At 43.5% G+C, this 18,094-nt stretch overlaps 1 protein-coding gene across 3 annotated transcripts in view; it reads left to right on the top strand.

Annotated features, from left to right (window-relative positions):
* The window catches only part of SYDE2 (synapse defective Rho GTPase homolog 2), a 51,670-nt gene that overhangs the window by 20,570 nt on the left and 13,006 nt on the right, over positions 1-18,094 (top strand). For all 3 annotated transcript variants that reach the window (XM_053247220.1, XM_053247219.1, XM_053247221.1), the window contains exons 3-6: positions 1,964-3,060; positions 4,667-4,793; positions 14,162-14,343; positions 17,769-18,000. In XM_053247220.1, coding sequence (XP_053103195.1) covers positions 1,964-3,060; positions 4,667-4,793; positions 14,162-14,343; positions 17,769-18,000 — 1,638 coding nt within the window. The remainder of the gene's footprint in view (positions 1-1,963; positions 3,061-4,666; positions 4,794-14,161; positions 14,344-17,768; positions 18,001-18,094) is intronic.

Here is an 18,094-nt window from a genome sequence, read left to right as displayed (position 1 = left end):
CTCAGAAGTGCGGGGGTTGGGGTGTGTCATCCTGGCCCCCAGAAACCCCACAATGCACTGTGCAAGTGCACAGTGCACTGTGGAGATCCTCCCAGTGACAGCCAGGAGCCCACTCCTGTGCCAGCACCGGCTGGGAGCATTCGGTGCTTGCACATGAGCAGTGAACCTGAGTTAGGAGCGCCCTTGTGCCCTTAACCTTGGCTAACCAGCAGACTCCATAGGCGGGTTTCCCACTGCAGCATTTCCAGATGCCATGCAGTTCCCACCAGTTCTCATGGGCAGTCAAGCCTAGGCTTAGCTGCCCTAAGTCTTGGCTGCTTATGAGAACAGCCTCAGTGTGTGTAATTGTTGAGTTACATGGAACTCTTGGACTGGTATAAAGTTGATGGAAGTGTTATTTGTAACTTAAAATTTTGCACTTTTGCCTCATCAGCTGCTGGTCCAAAAAGATGAGGGAAAGATGGGGAAAACCTCAGAATTAAACTTGTGTCTCTAGCTCCATTCATACCAAACCATGGTTTGCACTAACTGTTGTTTAGAACCCAAATCCTGGTTTGAGCTTCCTACTGTTACAAGCAAATGATGGTATAAAGCTAGGTGTCTGATCTTCTTTTCCATCTGCCTGTTTTTAGGTGTTTTGTGCCTCTAGAAAAATAGTAACTATTATTTGTTAATTCAGGCATTCGACAAACCAACCAAAATGTTTTTACAATAAAGGAATGCATATTTTTCAGAAACAATTACGACAACAAAACCATGGTTAGGAAACCACTTCAGATCAGACTATGGTTCCTGGTTCTAATTTGCTGGATTATTGCAAACCACAGATTGTTGATTCGGACATTACAAAAAAATCATAGTTAAGCTTCTTTAACTGTGATTCCACATTTCTATCATTGACACTTAGCTTAAATATATATTTTGCAATTTTTTGAACAATAGATAAATTTTGTTTTTATTGAATTGTGCGTAGGAATTCTGATTTGTGTCTTCAGATTTCTCCGTTCTGTTAACAAATGAGGAGTTCTTGTTTTGTTTTTAACTTGTCCCAAATAAGCCCAAGAGCTGGTAAGATTGTGTTGATCAACTGGATAATTTCTTGTTTCCTAGGTGGATATCACCTGGAAGCAGACAAATTTCCATGACACATGTAAGGGCCATTGTGCAAGGAAGGAAGGAAGGAAGAAGGCATTTTGGGGCTTGAAGAGGGAAGACAAGTTACTATTGGGAGAAATTAATTCCAAATGCATTCCACCCTCATCCTGCCACAATAGGCAGAGGAGGGCATAGTTGTTTGCCAAGAAGAGATGGAAGGAAGCAAATTACTAGGAAGAAGCATTGTAGGATTCTTTTGAAGGGATGGTGAAAGGCTAGGCACAGCTGTTAATAGATACAGGTGATAAAGAAACTTGGCTTTTTACATTTTTAAAAAGAATGGAGAGAGCTTTGAACTGTTGGCAGAGCACAGAATTCTATTTTCAAAAGACTTCCTCCAAAAGAGAAGTCAAGGACTTCTCCTCTGAAAGAAGTTAAAATTAATGTGTGGGAAGACAATACAGATGGATAGAATAGCACATGAGTGGCAGGGTTGGGTGAATAGTCATTGACTGTGTCTGATCCTTTTGTCTCTTGTACAGTGTCTTAAGACAAAGATGAGTCAGGTTCCTGGTTCTGTCCTTAGCAGGAAAAAACAGCAAAGTACAATACACAGGGGTAGGGTGTGTGTGTGTGTGTGTGTGTGTGTGTGTAATGTGGAATAATACCTGTACTTTTCAGACAATGCCAAAGAAATAGTTTCATTTCAAAGAGCTTCAACTAAGTACCATTGCAATAAATGAGATAAATTTAGTCATGACTAACTTAAGTCCTATTCATTTCTATGGGATCCTGCCCAAAGTTTTTTAAAAAGAGCATTTTTAATGTGGATTTCTTAAAACCTGACCCTTTTTTCTGTTTTTCCAAGGACCTGGAATCTTATCTGCAAGCAAGCCTGAGACTGGAACAGTAGAATGTTCTCCTCCAAGTCCTAACCCTTTGAAGAAAGGTGGTTCAATAAACTGGTCTTTCCCTGATAAAATAAAATCCCCGAGAACAGTGAGGAAACTTTCCATCAAAATGAAAAAATTGCCAGAGCTCAGCAGGAAGCTGAGTGTCAAAGGAAATTCAAGCCATAGTAGCTCAGATAATTCTTCCATGCTTAAAAATAATTGCCAGGATATAGGCCACGCATCATTACCCTCTTCTGGGAACATAACAGCAGCTGCTAGCAGGAATGTTATAAGCCGGTATCATCTCGATAGCAGTGTGTCCTCTCAACACAACTACAAAAAGAAAAACAATGGGAGTTCTAAATCCTCCAGCAAAGGGGGCTACCTCAGTGATGGAGACTCTCCCGAGCTTATAACAAAATCAGGGAAACATGCAGCTGAAAGCAGGGCTGGGAAAGGAAAGGAAGTATTCCCAAGCAACAATGGTAGTAAAACAGAAATAGACATTGATGCTTTCAGACACTACAGCTTTTCTGACCAACCCAAATGTTCCCAGTACATATCTGGGCTCATGAGCATTCACTTTTATGGTGCTGAGGATTTGAAACCTCCTCGGATGGACTCAAAAGATGTCTTCTGTGCAATTCAGGTAGATTCGGTAAATAAAGCAAGGACTGCCTTGCTGACATGCAGAACAACTTTTTTGGACATGGATCACACTTTCAACATAGAAATAGAAAATGCCCAACATTTAAAATTAGTGGTCTTCAGTTGGGAGCCCACACCAAGGAAAAACCGGGTCTGCTGCCATGGGACAGTGGTTCTCCCTGCTCTTTTTCGAGTAACAAAGACTCATCAGTTGGCAGTAAAGCTGGAACCTAGAGGGCTTATTTATGTCAAGCTGACTCTTCTGGAACAGTGGGAGAACTCTCTTAATGGACTAGATGGAGAACGAGAGCCAGTAATGTTTGGAGTAGATGCTCGGAAAGTTGTTGAGAAAGAAAATGTAGGCTTAATGGTTCCCCTCTTGATGAAGAAATGCATTGTGGAGATTGAAAAAAGAGGCTGCCAGGTAGGGTAATTAATTAAAAAGGAACAGCCATTTGTATCAATAGATCTTCATTGCATTTTTGGTGTTTTGAGCAGCAGAATTTGGTGTTTTTATTTTTTGCTTATTACCTTTTTCTATTATGGTGTCATTGATCGATTCTTTCTATATTCCTTCACATTAGTTTGGGTAGTTGACTATCCTAATCTGCCTCATAGCTGAATGAGGCTAACATATTCTGCTTTATACTGTCATAGAAGCTTGATGTGTTTTTATGGTACAAGAGCAGCAGGAGGAAAAGGAATGTGAATCTTCCAAGAGTCAACAAATCTACTGTGTTTGCTAAGTTTATGACACCTCTAGCATTTTTCAGTCTGGTCCATGGCCTGGGTGGAGGCTGGATGACACTTTGTTCAACACTTATCTAGATAAAACTGACCAACTGAAAGGCTGCTTATAAGGTGTTTCCACTCCAAGTTATAGTAAACAGCTTAGGTAGAAAGACCCACCTTTCATAAGGTGATTTGCAATTTCCATAGAAGGAACAAAACATGTAGTGATCACATAAGATCTAACATTTGCTATCCATGGTAAGTCATAATAGGTTATTAAATTTCACCAGGGAATTTGTGAATATCCTTATTTAACATATACCTGCCCCATGCCAAAGGGGCAGGTGGGTTACAATGTGAAATCATTCAAACACATCCTTATTATTAGCCTCATTTCCCTGTGCATCAAATCTCTGGCCATAGAAAGCCAACTGAAATGTGAGTGAGTAAGTAAGTAAATATGTTAAGATTCTACTACTTCCCAAAGATGCTTGGGTTTGGACTTGGGGGGGGGGCAGGGGGAGATCAATGTGGACAATTTAAAGTCTTTATTTTCTGCTTTATTTTGTATTGCAGAGTAATTACCTGTTTCCCCCATTTTTAAGGGGAAATGTAAAGTTCAGTCTTGAGTTGCATGTAGACAGGACTGCCTTGTTTGGGTTCTGGTATAGTATACTTCCAGACAGATATTTTGTTAACTATCAGATATATTCAGCATCCCAAACACTCATAAGCTACCCAGGAATTGTGTTCATTACTGCTAGTCCTTATGGCAGAACAAGGATCTGTGCCAGTGACACATCCCAAAGAGCACTTGCTGTGCAAAACCACACGCTGGTGCCTCTTTGCTGTAGCTTTTCTCTGTTACTGATTTAGCAGTAGAGTGCCCAGCTGTAAAAGAAATAGATGTCTGAAAAGCTTTTTGGAATGAAATTGTACTGTTGCAATAAAATCAATAACATGACACACTTTTCATTATTTACTAATTGAACAGGTTTAGTCTTAAATGGTGAACACTATCACTTTATTTTAAATTACATTGTTTTTAGTACTGGCAGGGTATTGAATGCAACAATGATGACAATGATTTCTTTTTCTGGTGAAAGGTTTTACTGCATGCTAAATGATTACATGCTAAAAAGCCTGTTTGTCTCCCAATGCCTTTGAACTTGAATATTTTGATACATTTAACTGGGTATATTTAAAAGTTGTATTTATGCCTGTCATTGATTTACCTTCTTGATACTCTTTAGGAGGTGAACTTGGGCCGTGTGGTAAGGTTATGATTTTGCTTTTAGGTTGTAGGCCTGTACCGTTTATGTGGCTCTGCAGCCGTCAAGAAAGAGCTCCGGGAGGCATTTGAGAAGGATAGCAAAGTGGTCACTCTCTGTGAAACCCAGTACCCGGATATAAATGTGATTACAGGTAATGAACTTGCTTTTTGAGGAAGAAGTGAATGCATGCTTAAAAGATCAATAATATCACTGTTCCCCCTACTCTTTCCCCCATTTTGGTGATGCAAAATGAAGCATATCTGTTGTTGTTATGTATAAGCAAGACCTGAAAGTAATTTTTAGGACAAAGTCCAAACTGTGACCCCTTTTGCATAGAGGTTGCATGCTGCAGTAAACCTTTCTATATGGCAAGCTTCATTGGTGGTTTTTTTTGTTCTTAAGTCAGTAGCACAACTTCTTGTGGAACAAGGAGAAACAGGCATCCTGAAGTTTCATCAGATTATATCTGCCTTTCTTCACTGTTGTGAAAGTGATGTAGCTGTGCAAACAGATCTTGCACAACTCACAATTTTGGAAATCGTAAGGGGGTCTTTAATAGGGCTGTCCAGTCGGATGTACAATGGAAGTGTTAGTCTGGCCGACCTGTCAGAGCCAACTTGCCCTCTGTAGGGGTGTTGTTGGAGGGGGTTCTGCAGTAATAGAGAGCCTTCAACAACTGGACCTGTGGGAACCCCCCTCCCCCGCTGCTGTCATTGAAGTGGCCCCCCCACCCTGCCCTCTCCTCTTCCTCCCTCTCCTTTTCTTGGGAGCCATTTGGGGTGGGGAAAGGCTGCCTCGCTGCTTCTTTGCTCTGGAAGGAGCTCTGAACTAGCTGTTTGCTTGGCCTACTGAGGCTTGATTTTTAAAAGTGACCCCGTGCTTTAACTGTCGTACTAGGTGCTTGAGTGTCCCAGAGAAACCCAGCTGCTTCTGGGATTACCCAGGCCAGTCAGGCACCTAATACGACAGTTAAAGGAAAAAATGAGATTTAAAAATTGTCTCAACACAGGTGAAGCCAGCAGCTAGTTCAGTGCTCCTACCGGAGTAAGGAGGAAGTGAGGCAGTCCTGCCGCCACCCAGATCCCAGGTGAATGAGGGAGGGAGGGTGGAGGGATCCGACAGAAGTGTTGGGTCTCTCCTGACATCTCATTGTAGGGTGGGATCAGAACTCCATAGTTTGAGCCATGCACAGGCCTTGTCTCTGTGCTCTGAAGTAATATAGATAACAAAGATAAGGTGTCTGCTTTCTACTTGGCTGCTATCCATACATGTGATCAACTCCTATGGAATTTGGGTCTTCAACTTCGACATGACCTTGTTGCTTCCCTGTTTGGATCCTTCTAACAACTTTCACTGGTCCTCGGTGCACATGTGCATTGTTATACTGAAGGGAAATTACCATGGAACAGTCCCTCAGTGTTTGGGGGCCTGAAAGTGTCTAAGAAGGGAACCCCTTTGGGAATTGGTTCATCTCACCCACTTGGAGCTTTGGGGTGGGAGGTGGAGTGACTCAGGCAGTCCTCCCTTGACACAGTAAAGTGCATGGCATTGCAGAGGCCTGATCCCGGTTAATTTGCCAAACAATGGAAGAGGCAGTTGTCACATGTTGAAGCTGCCTCCAGTTGAGTTTTTGACGCACAATTTAATTCTTCCATTGCAGATCTTTTGTAGTCAGTTAATCAGTGCTCTCCATGCCAGGGGCCTGGCCTACAAGTTAATAAAATTGAAGTGTGTATGCTGAAGGTCAGCTAGGAAGGGGCAGTAGCAGCTGGTGTCGCCCGCCGCCAGGGGTGGGCGGGCGGGTGACAAGTGGCACCATTAAGTGCAAATTAATAGGTGCTTACCTCTGCTACCACCGAAACCAGAATGCTGTTTTGAGCAGCAGCATGCCACCCATCACCCCTTGCAGCGGGGGATTGCCTCCGCCACTCACATGGCTGCTGGAGGGAGATCGGTTCCGCAGAGGCCATGTGAGTAGTGGAAACAATCCCCCACCACAGGGGGTGCTGGATGGTGCACTGCTGCTCGAAGCAGCTTTCAGGTGCGACGGTAGCGGAGGTAAGCACGTATTAATTTGCACTTAAAGGTGCACCTCCCTCCTCACCGGCGGTACCTGCACTGGCTGGTACTGGGTAGGGGGAAGGAAGTGGACTCCATTTTATGTTGATCGTTGCATGCACAGGGAAGGGTAATGTCCTCAGTTCGCCTCATTGGTTCTACATTTATTTATTTATACATACGTACATACATACATTTATGTCTTGATCTTCCTTGAAGGGGTCCCGAGCAGTCTACATGGTCTCTCTCTGTAGACCACAACAACCCAGTGAGGAAGATCAGGCTGAAAAATAAGTGACTATCCTAGAATCATTCAGAGAGTTTCATGTCCAAACGAGGATTTGAACTTGGGTCTCTCTAGTTGTAGTCTAGTTTATATAATCGTGACTGTGCTACTGGAGTGTCGACAACACTCAGAAGTATTAGGGCTCTTCTGCAACAGCATACGTGATGGAGGGCTGGGGGAGTTGTGCAAGGGCACCCTCTGTGTGCCTGCGGAGGCTCAAGCACGCGCCCTTCATGAGGATGTCAGCCACTATTTCCAAACAGGCCTGTTTCCTCCACCCCCTGTCCAGCAGTTACTACCGGCACGTCTGGTGGCCACTCAGAACCCGGCATTCTCTGTAGTTGGACCTGGCCTGTGGAATGCATCCATGGCCGATATCTGTAGACTGGGCTTCTTGTTGGCCTTCAAGAGAGCCCCAAATACGTACTGTTTAGCCTGGCCCTCCAAGGTTTTTAAATTGTTTTAAAGTATTTTTAATTGGTTTTAAATGACTCTGAGCTGTTCTAAATGTGTTTTTATGTTGTTTTAACATGTTTGTTTTAAATGGTGTGTGTTCTTGTATTTTACTTGTTGTGTACCACCCAGAGCCTTTGGATGGGGTGGTATAGAAATGTAATAAACAAACAAAATGAATTTGCCTAGAGAATACAGTTTGATGCTTAGGGTTTCTTGAGCATTAACTCACTAAAATTGAACTTGCTGCAGTGATTTCAGCTTTAGCAACAGATTTATTAGTTCTCCAGTTGGCATATGCTTTGGGGCTCACAATTGCATGTGTATGTGTGTAAGTGCTTCAGTGCTGTTTTGTTTTTTAAAGCCAGAAAGAGGAGAGAATTTAGAGCACTGAAGTGTGGGGTGGGGGAGGACTGGGGCACTTAAACCTTACTCTACCCCACATCTCCTTCACTCCAAATCACTGCTAAGTAGCTTTTTTCCTCACAAGAGTCAGTGTGCATTTGCAAAGGGCTGTTTATGTGCTTGAGTCTAGCCAGCAATATGTGTGTGCCAAGAAAACACACACTTCTAGTTCAGGCTGCATTATGCAAATGAAGAATAGCATTCTCAGGATTATCTCTGAGATAAAGATGAATTAGAATATCTTGTTTTGAGGTGCGGTTTGATTCATTGGATACATTTTGTGCTGGTTCAGATTTCACTCAGTTGAGTAAAACCGTTCATTTTTTTAAAAAATGGAAAATTCCTATAAGACTCCCCCCCCCCTCTTTTTTTCATTTTGGATGACAACAAATCTCATATGGAATTTCCTGTGGGATGGATGTTTTCAAGTAACACTATTTGAATTACAGCTGTTTTGAGAGTAGAATGTCTCCTGTAATCTTGCCTCTTTTCATGTGAGCTGCTGCAGCTGCTTTTATTTGTGCACACAGACTTTGATTTAGAGCAGGCTTCACCAACCGGCGGCCCTGCAGATGTTGCTGAACTACAATTCCCATCACCCCCAGCTACAACTTATTGTGGCTGGCTGGGATGATGGGAATTGTAATTCAGCAACTTCTGGAGGGCCGCAGGTTGGGGAAGCCTGATTTAGAGAGTATGTGCAGTGATTAGAAGAGTCTTGCCGACTTAGACCATCTAGACTAGTGTCCTGTTTCCAGCAGTGACCAGCCCCATTCCTCTGGGAAGCCCACAAACATGAAAGCAGCAGCCCTCCTCTGGCCAGTAGCTTGGATGGCTTTAAAAGAGGCTTGGACAAATCTATCAGAGGCTACTAGTCTGAGGCCTTTAGGCCACCTCTGGCCTCAGAGACAAGATGCCTCTAAATATCAGTTGCAGGGGGAGTAACAGTGGGGGAGTGGGGAGAGAGAGAGAATATACCTGTCGGCTCCCCAGAGGCATTTGGTGGGCTACTGTGTGAAACAGGATGCCGGACTAGATAGGCCCTGGGCCTGACACAGCTGGGTGGGGTTTTTTTTTGGTTTTTTTTTGTTCTTATGTCCCTAGTATATGGTAATCAGAGGTACACTGTCCTTGAATAAGGAGGTTTAATTTACCTGTAATGGTTAATAGCCATTCATGGATCTCTTCTCATGGATTTGTCCATTTTTTAAGTCATCTAAGCTAGTGGTCATATAATGCAATCTAAAATATTTGTAGTTGGGAGTGGGTGCAAAATATCAGCCACCCAAGTTATTTTTCTCCCCATTCTTAATTTAGGTGTGTGTGTCTTTTTCCTTCTTCTTAAAGTCACCCCTCTCTGATAAAAAATACAGTACAGTGTAAGTGGAGTTATGTATTTACCCACTGAATTATCTTCAAAGCTGATCATTGTTCTGTGGACTTGTGCAGGGCTGTGTTTATGCTAGGACTGCACCATGAAAACACAGACATTGATCAAGAGCAGTGGTCTTCACTGTCTTTCAAGTGGGGGCCACTTTGGGGGGTGGAACCACCCTTAAGCCTGAGAGCCATTTTCCACTGTGCTGACCTTCAGGGCCATTAAGAGAGAGGGAGCCTTCTCTTAAGAGCTCTGTGGGAGAGCTACACTTCCCAGCACTCTGTGCATGTCTTCCAAGATGGTACAAGGACTCAAGAGGGCTCCATTTCCCCCAAAGGAACCCTTGCCCAGCGCTATTCAATGAGCAGAACTGCACGGTGAGAATGGTCATATCCACATGGTGCCAGGGGCACATTCAGCTTCAGGGTATTCCTCTCTGGCTGAAGCTTTACACAGACCCCCAATATATAATTGATGATAAACAATTCATCAGAGGGCTGCACTTAGTTGATGGGGGCTGCTGCTGGCCCCAGGGCCTTACAGTGAAGAACACTGATTTAGAGTGCACAGCTCAGTGTCTTAACCATCTTCACTTTCATTTTTAAAAGCTGTCATTCTGATAGCCAAAATTCAGGAAGTACCTGAGCAGCATCTGCTCAAAGCTCAGAAATTGGAAGGAAACTGAATAGAGGAAGGAGGGCAATTGCCCAGTGGTAGAACACATGCTTTGCACACAGAAGGTTCCAGGTTCAGTCCCTGTCATCTCCTGCTAAAATTATCTCCAACGATATACCAAAGCTGGAAGAGATCTCTGCCGTTTTTCCACGCTGCCAGTCAGAACAGATGGTACTGGGTTGACCTTATATCAAGGCAGTTTTGCAAGTTTAAAGCCTTCCAGTGATCAGGAAGGAGAACTGTTCCTCCAAGTCCTGTCTAGCTAATTTCCCTTTGCAGGACTAATAGGTAACAATAATGCAAAATAAGCAAATATGCATGTTTACACAACTTTTTGTTCATGATGAAGAATTTGGATTACATTGGCTTAGAAGTTTCATTATTTTTTTAAATATTCACAATCCTGCATCTCGGTGAGTATTTAATCTGAACTTCTGCAGCACTTCAGATATAATCCTTGCTATTGGTTGCATTCAATGAGAGTAATAACAGAGCTATATGTACTCTGCAACAAATATCCAAATTGGGATCACATTAAGAAAATTAAATTTCTGTACTTGGAAATAAATGCTGCTGATGATTCTGCTTCTAGCATTCAGGTTTTTAAAGGATTTGGAACTTTTTCAACAAGTTGCAGCGATGATAAAGAGAAGGATGTGAAAATTGGAATCATATTAATTGTGCTTGAAGGACAGTAGGAAAACAAGATAAGGAATACTAGTTATAACAAGGAAATGGAGACTCCTTTGGTGCAGCAGGGAAGCAACCTGCCTAGAGAGCAGGAGGCTGTTGGTTCGAATCCCCGCTGGTGTGCTTCCCAGAATATGGGAAACTCCTATATCGGGCAGCAGTGATATAGGGAGGTGCTGAAAGGCATCATCTCAAACTGTGTGGGAGAAGGCAATGGTAAGCTACTTCTGTATTCTACCAAGAAAACCACATGACTCTGTGGTTGCCAGGAGTTGACACCGACTCGACAGCACAACCTTTTTGTCATTAAAGCCAACCATGTGACTAGTACAAGCCCCTATTCAACTCTCTTGGTTTTCTGAACTGTTACCCAGCACTTAGAAAGCATTCACAAATCATTTTGTGAAGATTAGATGCCTGCCATGGAGAGAGAGAGAGAGAACGAGCACACCACCGTGGTTCTCTACATGCCATGTTTGGCTCCAAATACTGAATGAGGAGAGGAGAGCTGGTCTTGTGGTAGCAAGCATGACTTGTCCCCTTAGCTAAGCAGGGTCTGCCCTGGTTGCATATGAATGGGAGACTTGATGTGTGAGCACTGCAAGATCTTCCCCTCAGGGGATGAAGCCGCTTTGGGAAGAGCGGAAGGTTTCAAGTTCCCTCCCTGGCTTCTCCAAGATAGGGCTGAGAGAGATTCCTGCCTGCAACCTTGGAGAAGCCACTGCCAGTCTGTGAAGACAATAGTGAGCCAGATAGACCAATGGTCTGACTCAGTATATGGCAATTTCCTATGTTCCTAATTATAGTCTTAGAAGGGACATCTGTTGACGGGTTGGGGGAGAGCACCTCTGGCTATAAAGTTAGTACTTGGAGAGTAGTATTAGCTCTAGCATTTGTAATGTTTGTGCTGATACACACATGAGTATGATACACATGTTTCTTGTTAAATGATTTTGCTGACTCCACAGCATAAATCTTAGCAAACTGCTTCTTGTTTGATGCTGTTTCTTTTTCCCTTTCTTTAAAAAAAAAAAAGTGGGATGTCATCCATTTTATCAAAGACTCCACAGGCATTTTCTGCTCTGAAAACTTTCCAGTTGGTTAAAGAATGCACATTTAATTATTAAACCTTGACTGAGAAATGCTCCTATGGCTGGCACTGGCTTATACACAATTAGCTGCTGCACATGTGATTCAGAATAATGTGCCCTGCCAGATTTAGAACTGGTCTCTAATATTGCTACATCATGTCTGTTTCCAGCCATGTGAGTTCTCATCTTGGAGTAAAGCATGTCATACAGTTAACAGCTCACTGGGTCAGAAAAATGAGAAATTAATGAAGTGGATTGGGGGAGGTATGTGTTTTCAGCTTGCTGCCTAAATTGGTTCTGTGCAGACAGTGGTTGTATCAAGAAAAATGCAGATGTCAGGAGAGGCAAGATCATAAGAATAACTACCATCTCTTACAGGGCTCAGTTAGCAAAAGGATGGGGGTGGGGTCATAGGGCTCACAAGTTATTCAGTTCAGGAATTAAGCAAGAGAAAGTGTTTTGAGAAGGAAATACCAAGTGACTATTGCATAGTGAAATGCTGGGGCTATTGACAGAAATGCCAAGTGCTGCCTATGGATTGCATGGGTTCTTTTCCTCTCACTTATATCTTTGGTGTGAGACTTGTCTGCAAAACAGTTTTTAACCAGCAAGATGACGGAAATTTTTCTTGAGTTACATTTTTCACCTTCGTTATGATCCCTGACCCATCATTTATAAGGGCCAATTTCTGTCCATTCAGTCCAAGTGTTGGTTTAGATCATTAATTTATATAAATATTTATGCTTTGAATCTCAGTAGTGGCACAAATTTTAATTTGCAAGCAATCCAAAAGATTTCTTACATACCAATGAGGTTGCCAGATTCCATTCTGGATAGCAGGGGGTCCTATGAAGCTTGATAACTATATGTTTATTATTATAGGGGTCCCCCCATACATTTTGTTATAATTCAGAAAGAGCTGTAGGATGTGCATTGCTATGATTAAACATTTCATCTTTGCATTCTGACAGTTTCCAGTATATCTTGACACTGTAATTATGTAGTCTTTAGGGCTTTTTGAGGCCCCCTTCAATGAAGAGTGAAGATGGAATCCCTCACAATACTTTTAAGGATTTTGCTCTTAACAAAGTCTTCAATTAACACAGTTCACGTTACAGTTGGGTCATAGGGCAGGATTTGTGGTAGGCACACTGAGGCTTGCAACAAGTCCTGCTTTGTTAAGGAACACTTCTCAGTGGTATTTCTGTCATGGTTCGGGGATTAACAGGGCCTTTATTTGGCAGATACTTAAACTGGTATCTCGGCTTCCTACTTTCAGTTCTCTTTGTTTTCATTCTGCATTAAATGGTGCTGTTTATTAAAGAGCAAACTGTGATCACCGAGTTGGTTAATGGCTCAGAAACTATCCAAGTCCCCCCTCCCCCCAAATTAAAAATTGATAACTGAACTGAAATTTTTAACAATTTAGAAAATTCAGATGCTTGAATATCTGCATCTGGATATGTGATTGCACAAAATATATTGTTAGAGATATGTGGGTGTGTTGCTGTTTGGGGTATTCTTAAAACATGGAGAACTGAACAGTTTAAAATTGTACAACTCTGGAGCTTGTGATGGTTTGCCCTAGTGTTCGTAGTTTGCTTGATGTGAATTTCTGTGAGCAAGTGTTGGGCCTGAAATATAGGATCATCTTATTTATGTATTGTTTGTTTTTCTATGTAAATTGATTTGAGAACTTTGCTTGAAGAGCAGTTCTCATGACACGTACTGCCTGGGTTACCCCAGGAAGTTCATGTCGTCTGGAGCTCCAGGAGAGGAGGGCTCCTGGCTACTCCAGAAGAGGGTAGCCCGACTTTTTGGCCCGGCAGTTTATCGAGGTTGAACAAACCTGTGATTCCTTTAACCTTGCCAGGCAGTTGTGTGAAAGATAACTGCTGGGTCAAAAGGCTAACGCCCAGCCCGCCACCATTTCTGGCAATGAGCTCAGGGTGGGGCAGAAGGAGCAGCTGTGCCGAATATGGCGGCTGCCCTAATGTGAGCAGCTGCCATGCTCGTGGCACGGGGCCCTTTGGGATGTGGGAGGGGGAAGTCCTCCTGCTCCCAACATTTCCCTTTGCTGTGCTGCCGCTCATGTGGGCACACAGTGCGGCAGAGGCAAAGACAGCTGCCACTCATCCATGTAGCCCTCCCGAGCAGCAGCTGGAGGTCATGTTGCATGACCCCACTCAATGTAAAATTCAGAAAAAATATTAAAAGTTGGAAATAGGAATTGTTCTCAAGACTGATCATTCTTCTCAGATTTCAGGATTTGATAATATGTTAAAAGTACTGGTATTGCTTGCCATGCATATATGTGTGTGCATATGAGTTGAGATCTTCTAGTGGTTCTTTTAGTATGCAAAAAATGGTGCCCTTTTGCTTCATACATTTAGTCCCAGTGTGAGCACAAAATTGGCACATCTGAGTACTAGTGTATGATTTTACTGATTTTTCATGGCACCTCTTCTGCATCTCTTCTAAAGGTGTCCTCAAGGATTATTTAAGAGAGCTGCCTTGTCCCTTGATAACCAAACAACTGTATGAAGCAGTATTGGATGCTATGGTAAAAAGACCATTGAAAATGACCGCATATGGATGTGAGAATGACCCTAGTGATTCTGAGCATACAGTGGCTCTCTTGGATTGCCTGCCAGAAGTTGAGAAAGTAAGTATTATTGGGCCTTGTGTAAAGTTTATAAAATATCTAACCTGTCCCTCTGTTTTGCTTTGGTTTTTCTTACTTCCTTGCATGTGCAAGCCCCTTCAAAGATCTCTATCAGCACTGCTTTAGCCAGTCCTGTGTGGTCACTTGTAAATGGCAAACGATACAGGTTCAGATATTAAATATGATTTATGGAATCTGATGAGATTGTTCAATGACTGTTAAATGCTAATGTCCAGAGATAAACAAAAGGATATAATTCAAGTTTGTTGAAGGAAACATACATTTATTTTGATCTAAGTCAGTCATTATGTGCCTGTTCTGAATACGTTAGGAAAATAATTTTATTGACTTGATATGTGAACATATGGTGACCTTCCCCCACTATACAACTCTAGTTTTTAAACAGCTCTAACTAGAAACTGTTGCTTAATTAATGTCACATATAGTTGGCACATACTAGATTGCAACGTGTAATTGCAGCCTTCTGTCAAGGACTGCTCTGGTGAAAGGAACCAGCTTGCACCATTTTATAGGCAGCTAACTAATAACAAGGCAACTTTTTTCTAGGCGGAGTGGTGTAACACTGATGCCTTACAAAAAGCACTATTTACTCATTTCCTTCAGTGTCTTACCCTTTCCTCATCTCCCTGCTTTGGCTTCAATCTTAACCATACTTATTTGGAAGTCGACTGCCCTGGCTGGCCTGATGTGCAGCCTTCCGTTGCTGGTAGGAAAGCTGCGGGTATGCAAGCAACCTTCAGCATTTCTGCCCTGAAGGCTGCTTTGTGCAGCAGTCAGAGGCGTAACTATAGGGGGGGCAGGGGGGCACGTGCCCCGGGCGCCATCTTTTCTGGTCACGTGGGGGCCGCCGCCATGACCAAATTTTTTTTAAATTTTTTTTTAAAATTTTTTTTAATACAAATATTTCCTGCTCAGTGCAGCAGCGCTGCAGCAGTCAAGGGAGCACGTCAGTGCCCCCTTCCCCACAAGCGGTCCCTTCCGCGCCGCCTGCACCCCCCCACCCCATTGCTTTGCTGGCGCCTGGCGGCCAGTCAGTGGCCTGGCTTGGCGGCGGCGGCGGGCGCTTGTGAGGAAAAACCTAAGTATAATGTAGTATGTTGGGGGGGGTGACGGGGGGCACGTTGGGGGGGGCACCATTTCAGAGCTTGCCCCGGGCGCCGTTTTCCCTAGTTACGCCTCTGGCAGCAGTCTAGGCATGGAGGAGGAGGAGCTGCACAACCCTCCAGAACAGATTTCTGCAACGGGCAAGGCCTTTGGGAGGGAAGGGAGAGACAGGAAAATCACTCCCCCTCTTCCTCTGCACCTAACCACTGTGCAAAGCAGCCTTCAGTGCAGAGCCGCTGAAGGCTGCTTGTGCACCTGCAGCCCTCTTTCCGGCAACAGAGGGCTGTGCATCATGCCAGCCACGGAAGTTGGCTGGGGTTACTTTTGCGTGAACATGGTTACAGTTGGGCTTTTAATAAAACATTACCTTTAACTTGGACAGAATGTTGGCTGAAAAACTAGCTTGGTTTAAACAGCATCAAATTACTTTCATCATTGCTTTTCTATGGGGGTTGTAATCTGGATTTTAGGTCTGTACTGAAGAACCACTAAGATGGGTGTCTAAAAAAAAAAGTGTGTGTCTGCTGTAGCTTGTGCTGTGAAAGTTGTCCCTTTTTTAAACCAGGTTCCCTTCTGGTCTCAACTGCACCAGGCTGATGAAATATTTGTATGTCATTTGCTTCTGTTAGCACAGCTGAAAAATAATTGCATAGTATCAGTTTGAGAAAGGGAAGCTTTGGCTAGGATCGAAAGAGGTATGCCCATGTGAAAGGAAACCGTGCATGCAGCTAGAGCTCTGTTGCTCTGGTTTTGCTGAAACTGCAGTGCCAGTTGTGGAACAGAGGTGGGATCTCTGTGCTGGCATGATGGCACCAGTTCTTCCCTTAATCCTTTGAGCTGCTGTGCCAGTAAAGCCGCTCATGGGATTGACCTGATTGTTAAAGCCTCTCCATGGCTGGATTCAGACATAACATAAAACCAGAGTTTGTGCTTACCATAGCAAAGAACCCATGACATGGTTTTGAGCTTCCAGTCGTACAGCAGACAATCTAGAACTTAGAGCTACTTGTCTCCTTTTGTTTCCTGTCTGCCCAGGACTCGGCTTCATAAGGTCATATGTTCGCTTTGTGGCCATTGAGGTGGGGCAGTGGCTTTTACTGTGGTTTAACACCAGTTTGTGAATTCAGACCCACAGTTAGTGCAAACTATGCTTTGTGAACCGTCTTCATTCCAGAGTTTCAGATTCTGGTTTGTTGACTCTAAACCAAGGCTGTACAACTTCGGCTCTCCAGCTTTTTTTGGACTACAGCACTCATCTTCCCCAGCCACAGTGGCCAGTAGTCAGGGATGATGGGAGTTGTAGGCCAGCGTCTGCAGGAGGGCTGAAGTTGTGCAGCCCTTCTCTAAACAAACATACCATAGGACTCCACAGCAGTATAATGGCTCTGTAACACTACACATCGTGTCAGCTGCTGTGTTTTATAGGGAGGTTCAGGTTCAGACAAAACTGAAACTATGATTTTCCAAGTTTCACATTATGTCTGAACCCAGCTGGGGCCCAAGGTATACTTCAAATGATCACAAAATCAGTGGCTGACATGACGGGTGTGATCTGTCAATGGGATCAGAGTTGCATCGAGCCAGGGAGCCCTCAGAGCAGTTGCCCTGCAGGCTTGATGGACAGGGAAGGAGATCTGGAAGCAATTTTTGCTTCTCTCCTCTTCCAGAAAAAGTGCTGTTCACTGCAGCTCTCACTGATTATTTCTGTCAATGAACCGTGCTTTTGCAGGCAGGGATGAGAAGCGAAAATGGCTTCCAGATATCCCTCCCTGTGTGCTGTCCTGCCCATCAAGTCTGCAGTGCAACTATTCTGAAGGCTTCTTGCCTCGCTGCAACTCTGATTCCATCAATAGATCACTGCCTGTGATAAGGTAAAGGTAAAGTGTTCCATCAAGATGGTTTCAACTCCTGGCGACCACAGAGCCCTGTGGTTTTCTTTGGTAGAATACAGGAGGGGTTTACCATTGCCGCCTCCCACGCAGTATGAGATGATGCCTTTCAGCATCTTCTCATGTCAGGCACTAAATGCCAAATGTATTAAAAACATAAACCATAACTAAAACAGTCCTACGCCTAGTTCTCTCACTGAATAAGAAGCCAGTATGTCTTAATGCCCATTGGCAGGCCTCTCTGAGAGAAGAGTTGGTGACCAGCTGCAAAAATGCCAGATCTCTGTGTCCTTCTTAACCGTTTATCTTTTGTTGACTGTTGTCATCATGCATAATGACAATATTGTGGCTTGTACTTCACTAAGATAATACCTGTCTCAAAACTGGTCCTCTTTCCTTTTTAAATTTTAGGCAACTCTAAGGATGCTGTTGGACCATCTGAAATTGGTGGCTTCATACCATGAAGTCAACAGAATGACATGCCAGAACCTAGCAGTGTGTTTTGGGCCTGTGTTGCTGAGCCAGCGGCAGGAAACCACCAATCATAACAACAGAGTTTTCACTGATTCAGAAGAGCTTGCCAGTGCCTTGGATTTCAAAAAACACATAGAAGTTCTACATTACCTACTCCAGCTATGGCCAGGTAAAAAAAAAAAAGTTAGGAGCAGGGTGGAGAAAGTCTGCTTTTCTCTCCATTATTTTTTGTAAGCTGCTGTGAGTTTCTGTGAGGAAACTGG

This window comes from Hemicordylus capensis, chromosome 4 (assembly GCF_027244095.1).
Source record: "Hemicordylus capensis ecotype Gifberg chromosome 4, rHemCap1.1.pri, whole genome shotgun sequence".
Taxonomy (NCBI): Eukaryota; Metazoa; Chordata; class Lepidosauria; order Squamata; family Cordylidae; genus Hemicordylus; species Hemicordylus capensis.
The sequence above is the reverse complement of the archived record's forward strand: the minus strand, read 5'-3'. Positions and strand labels throughout refer to the sequence as shown.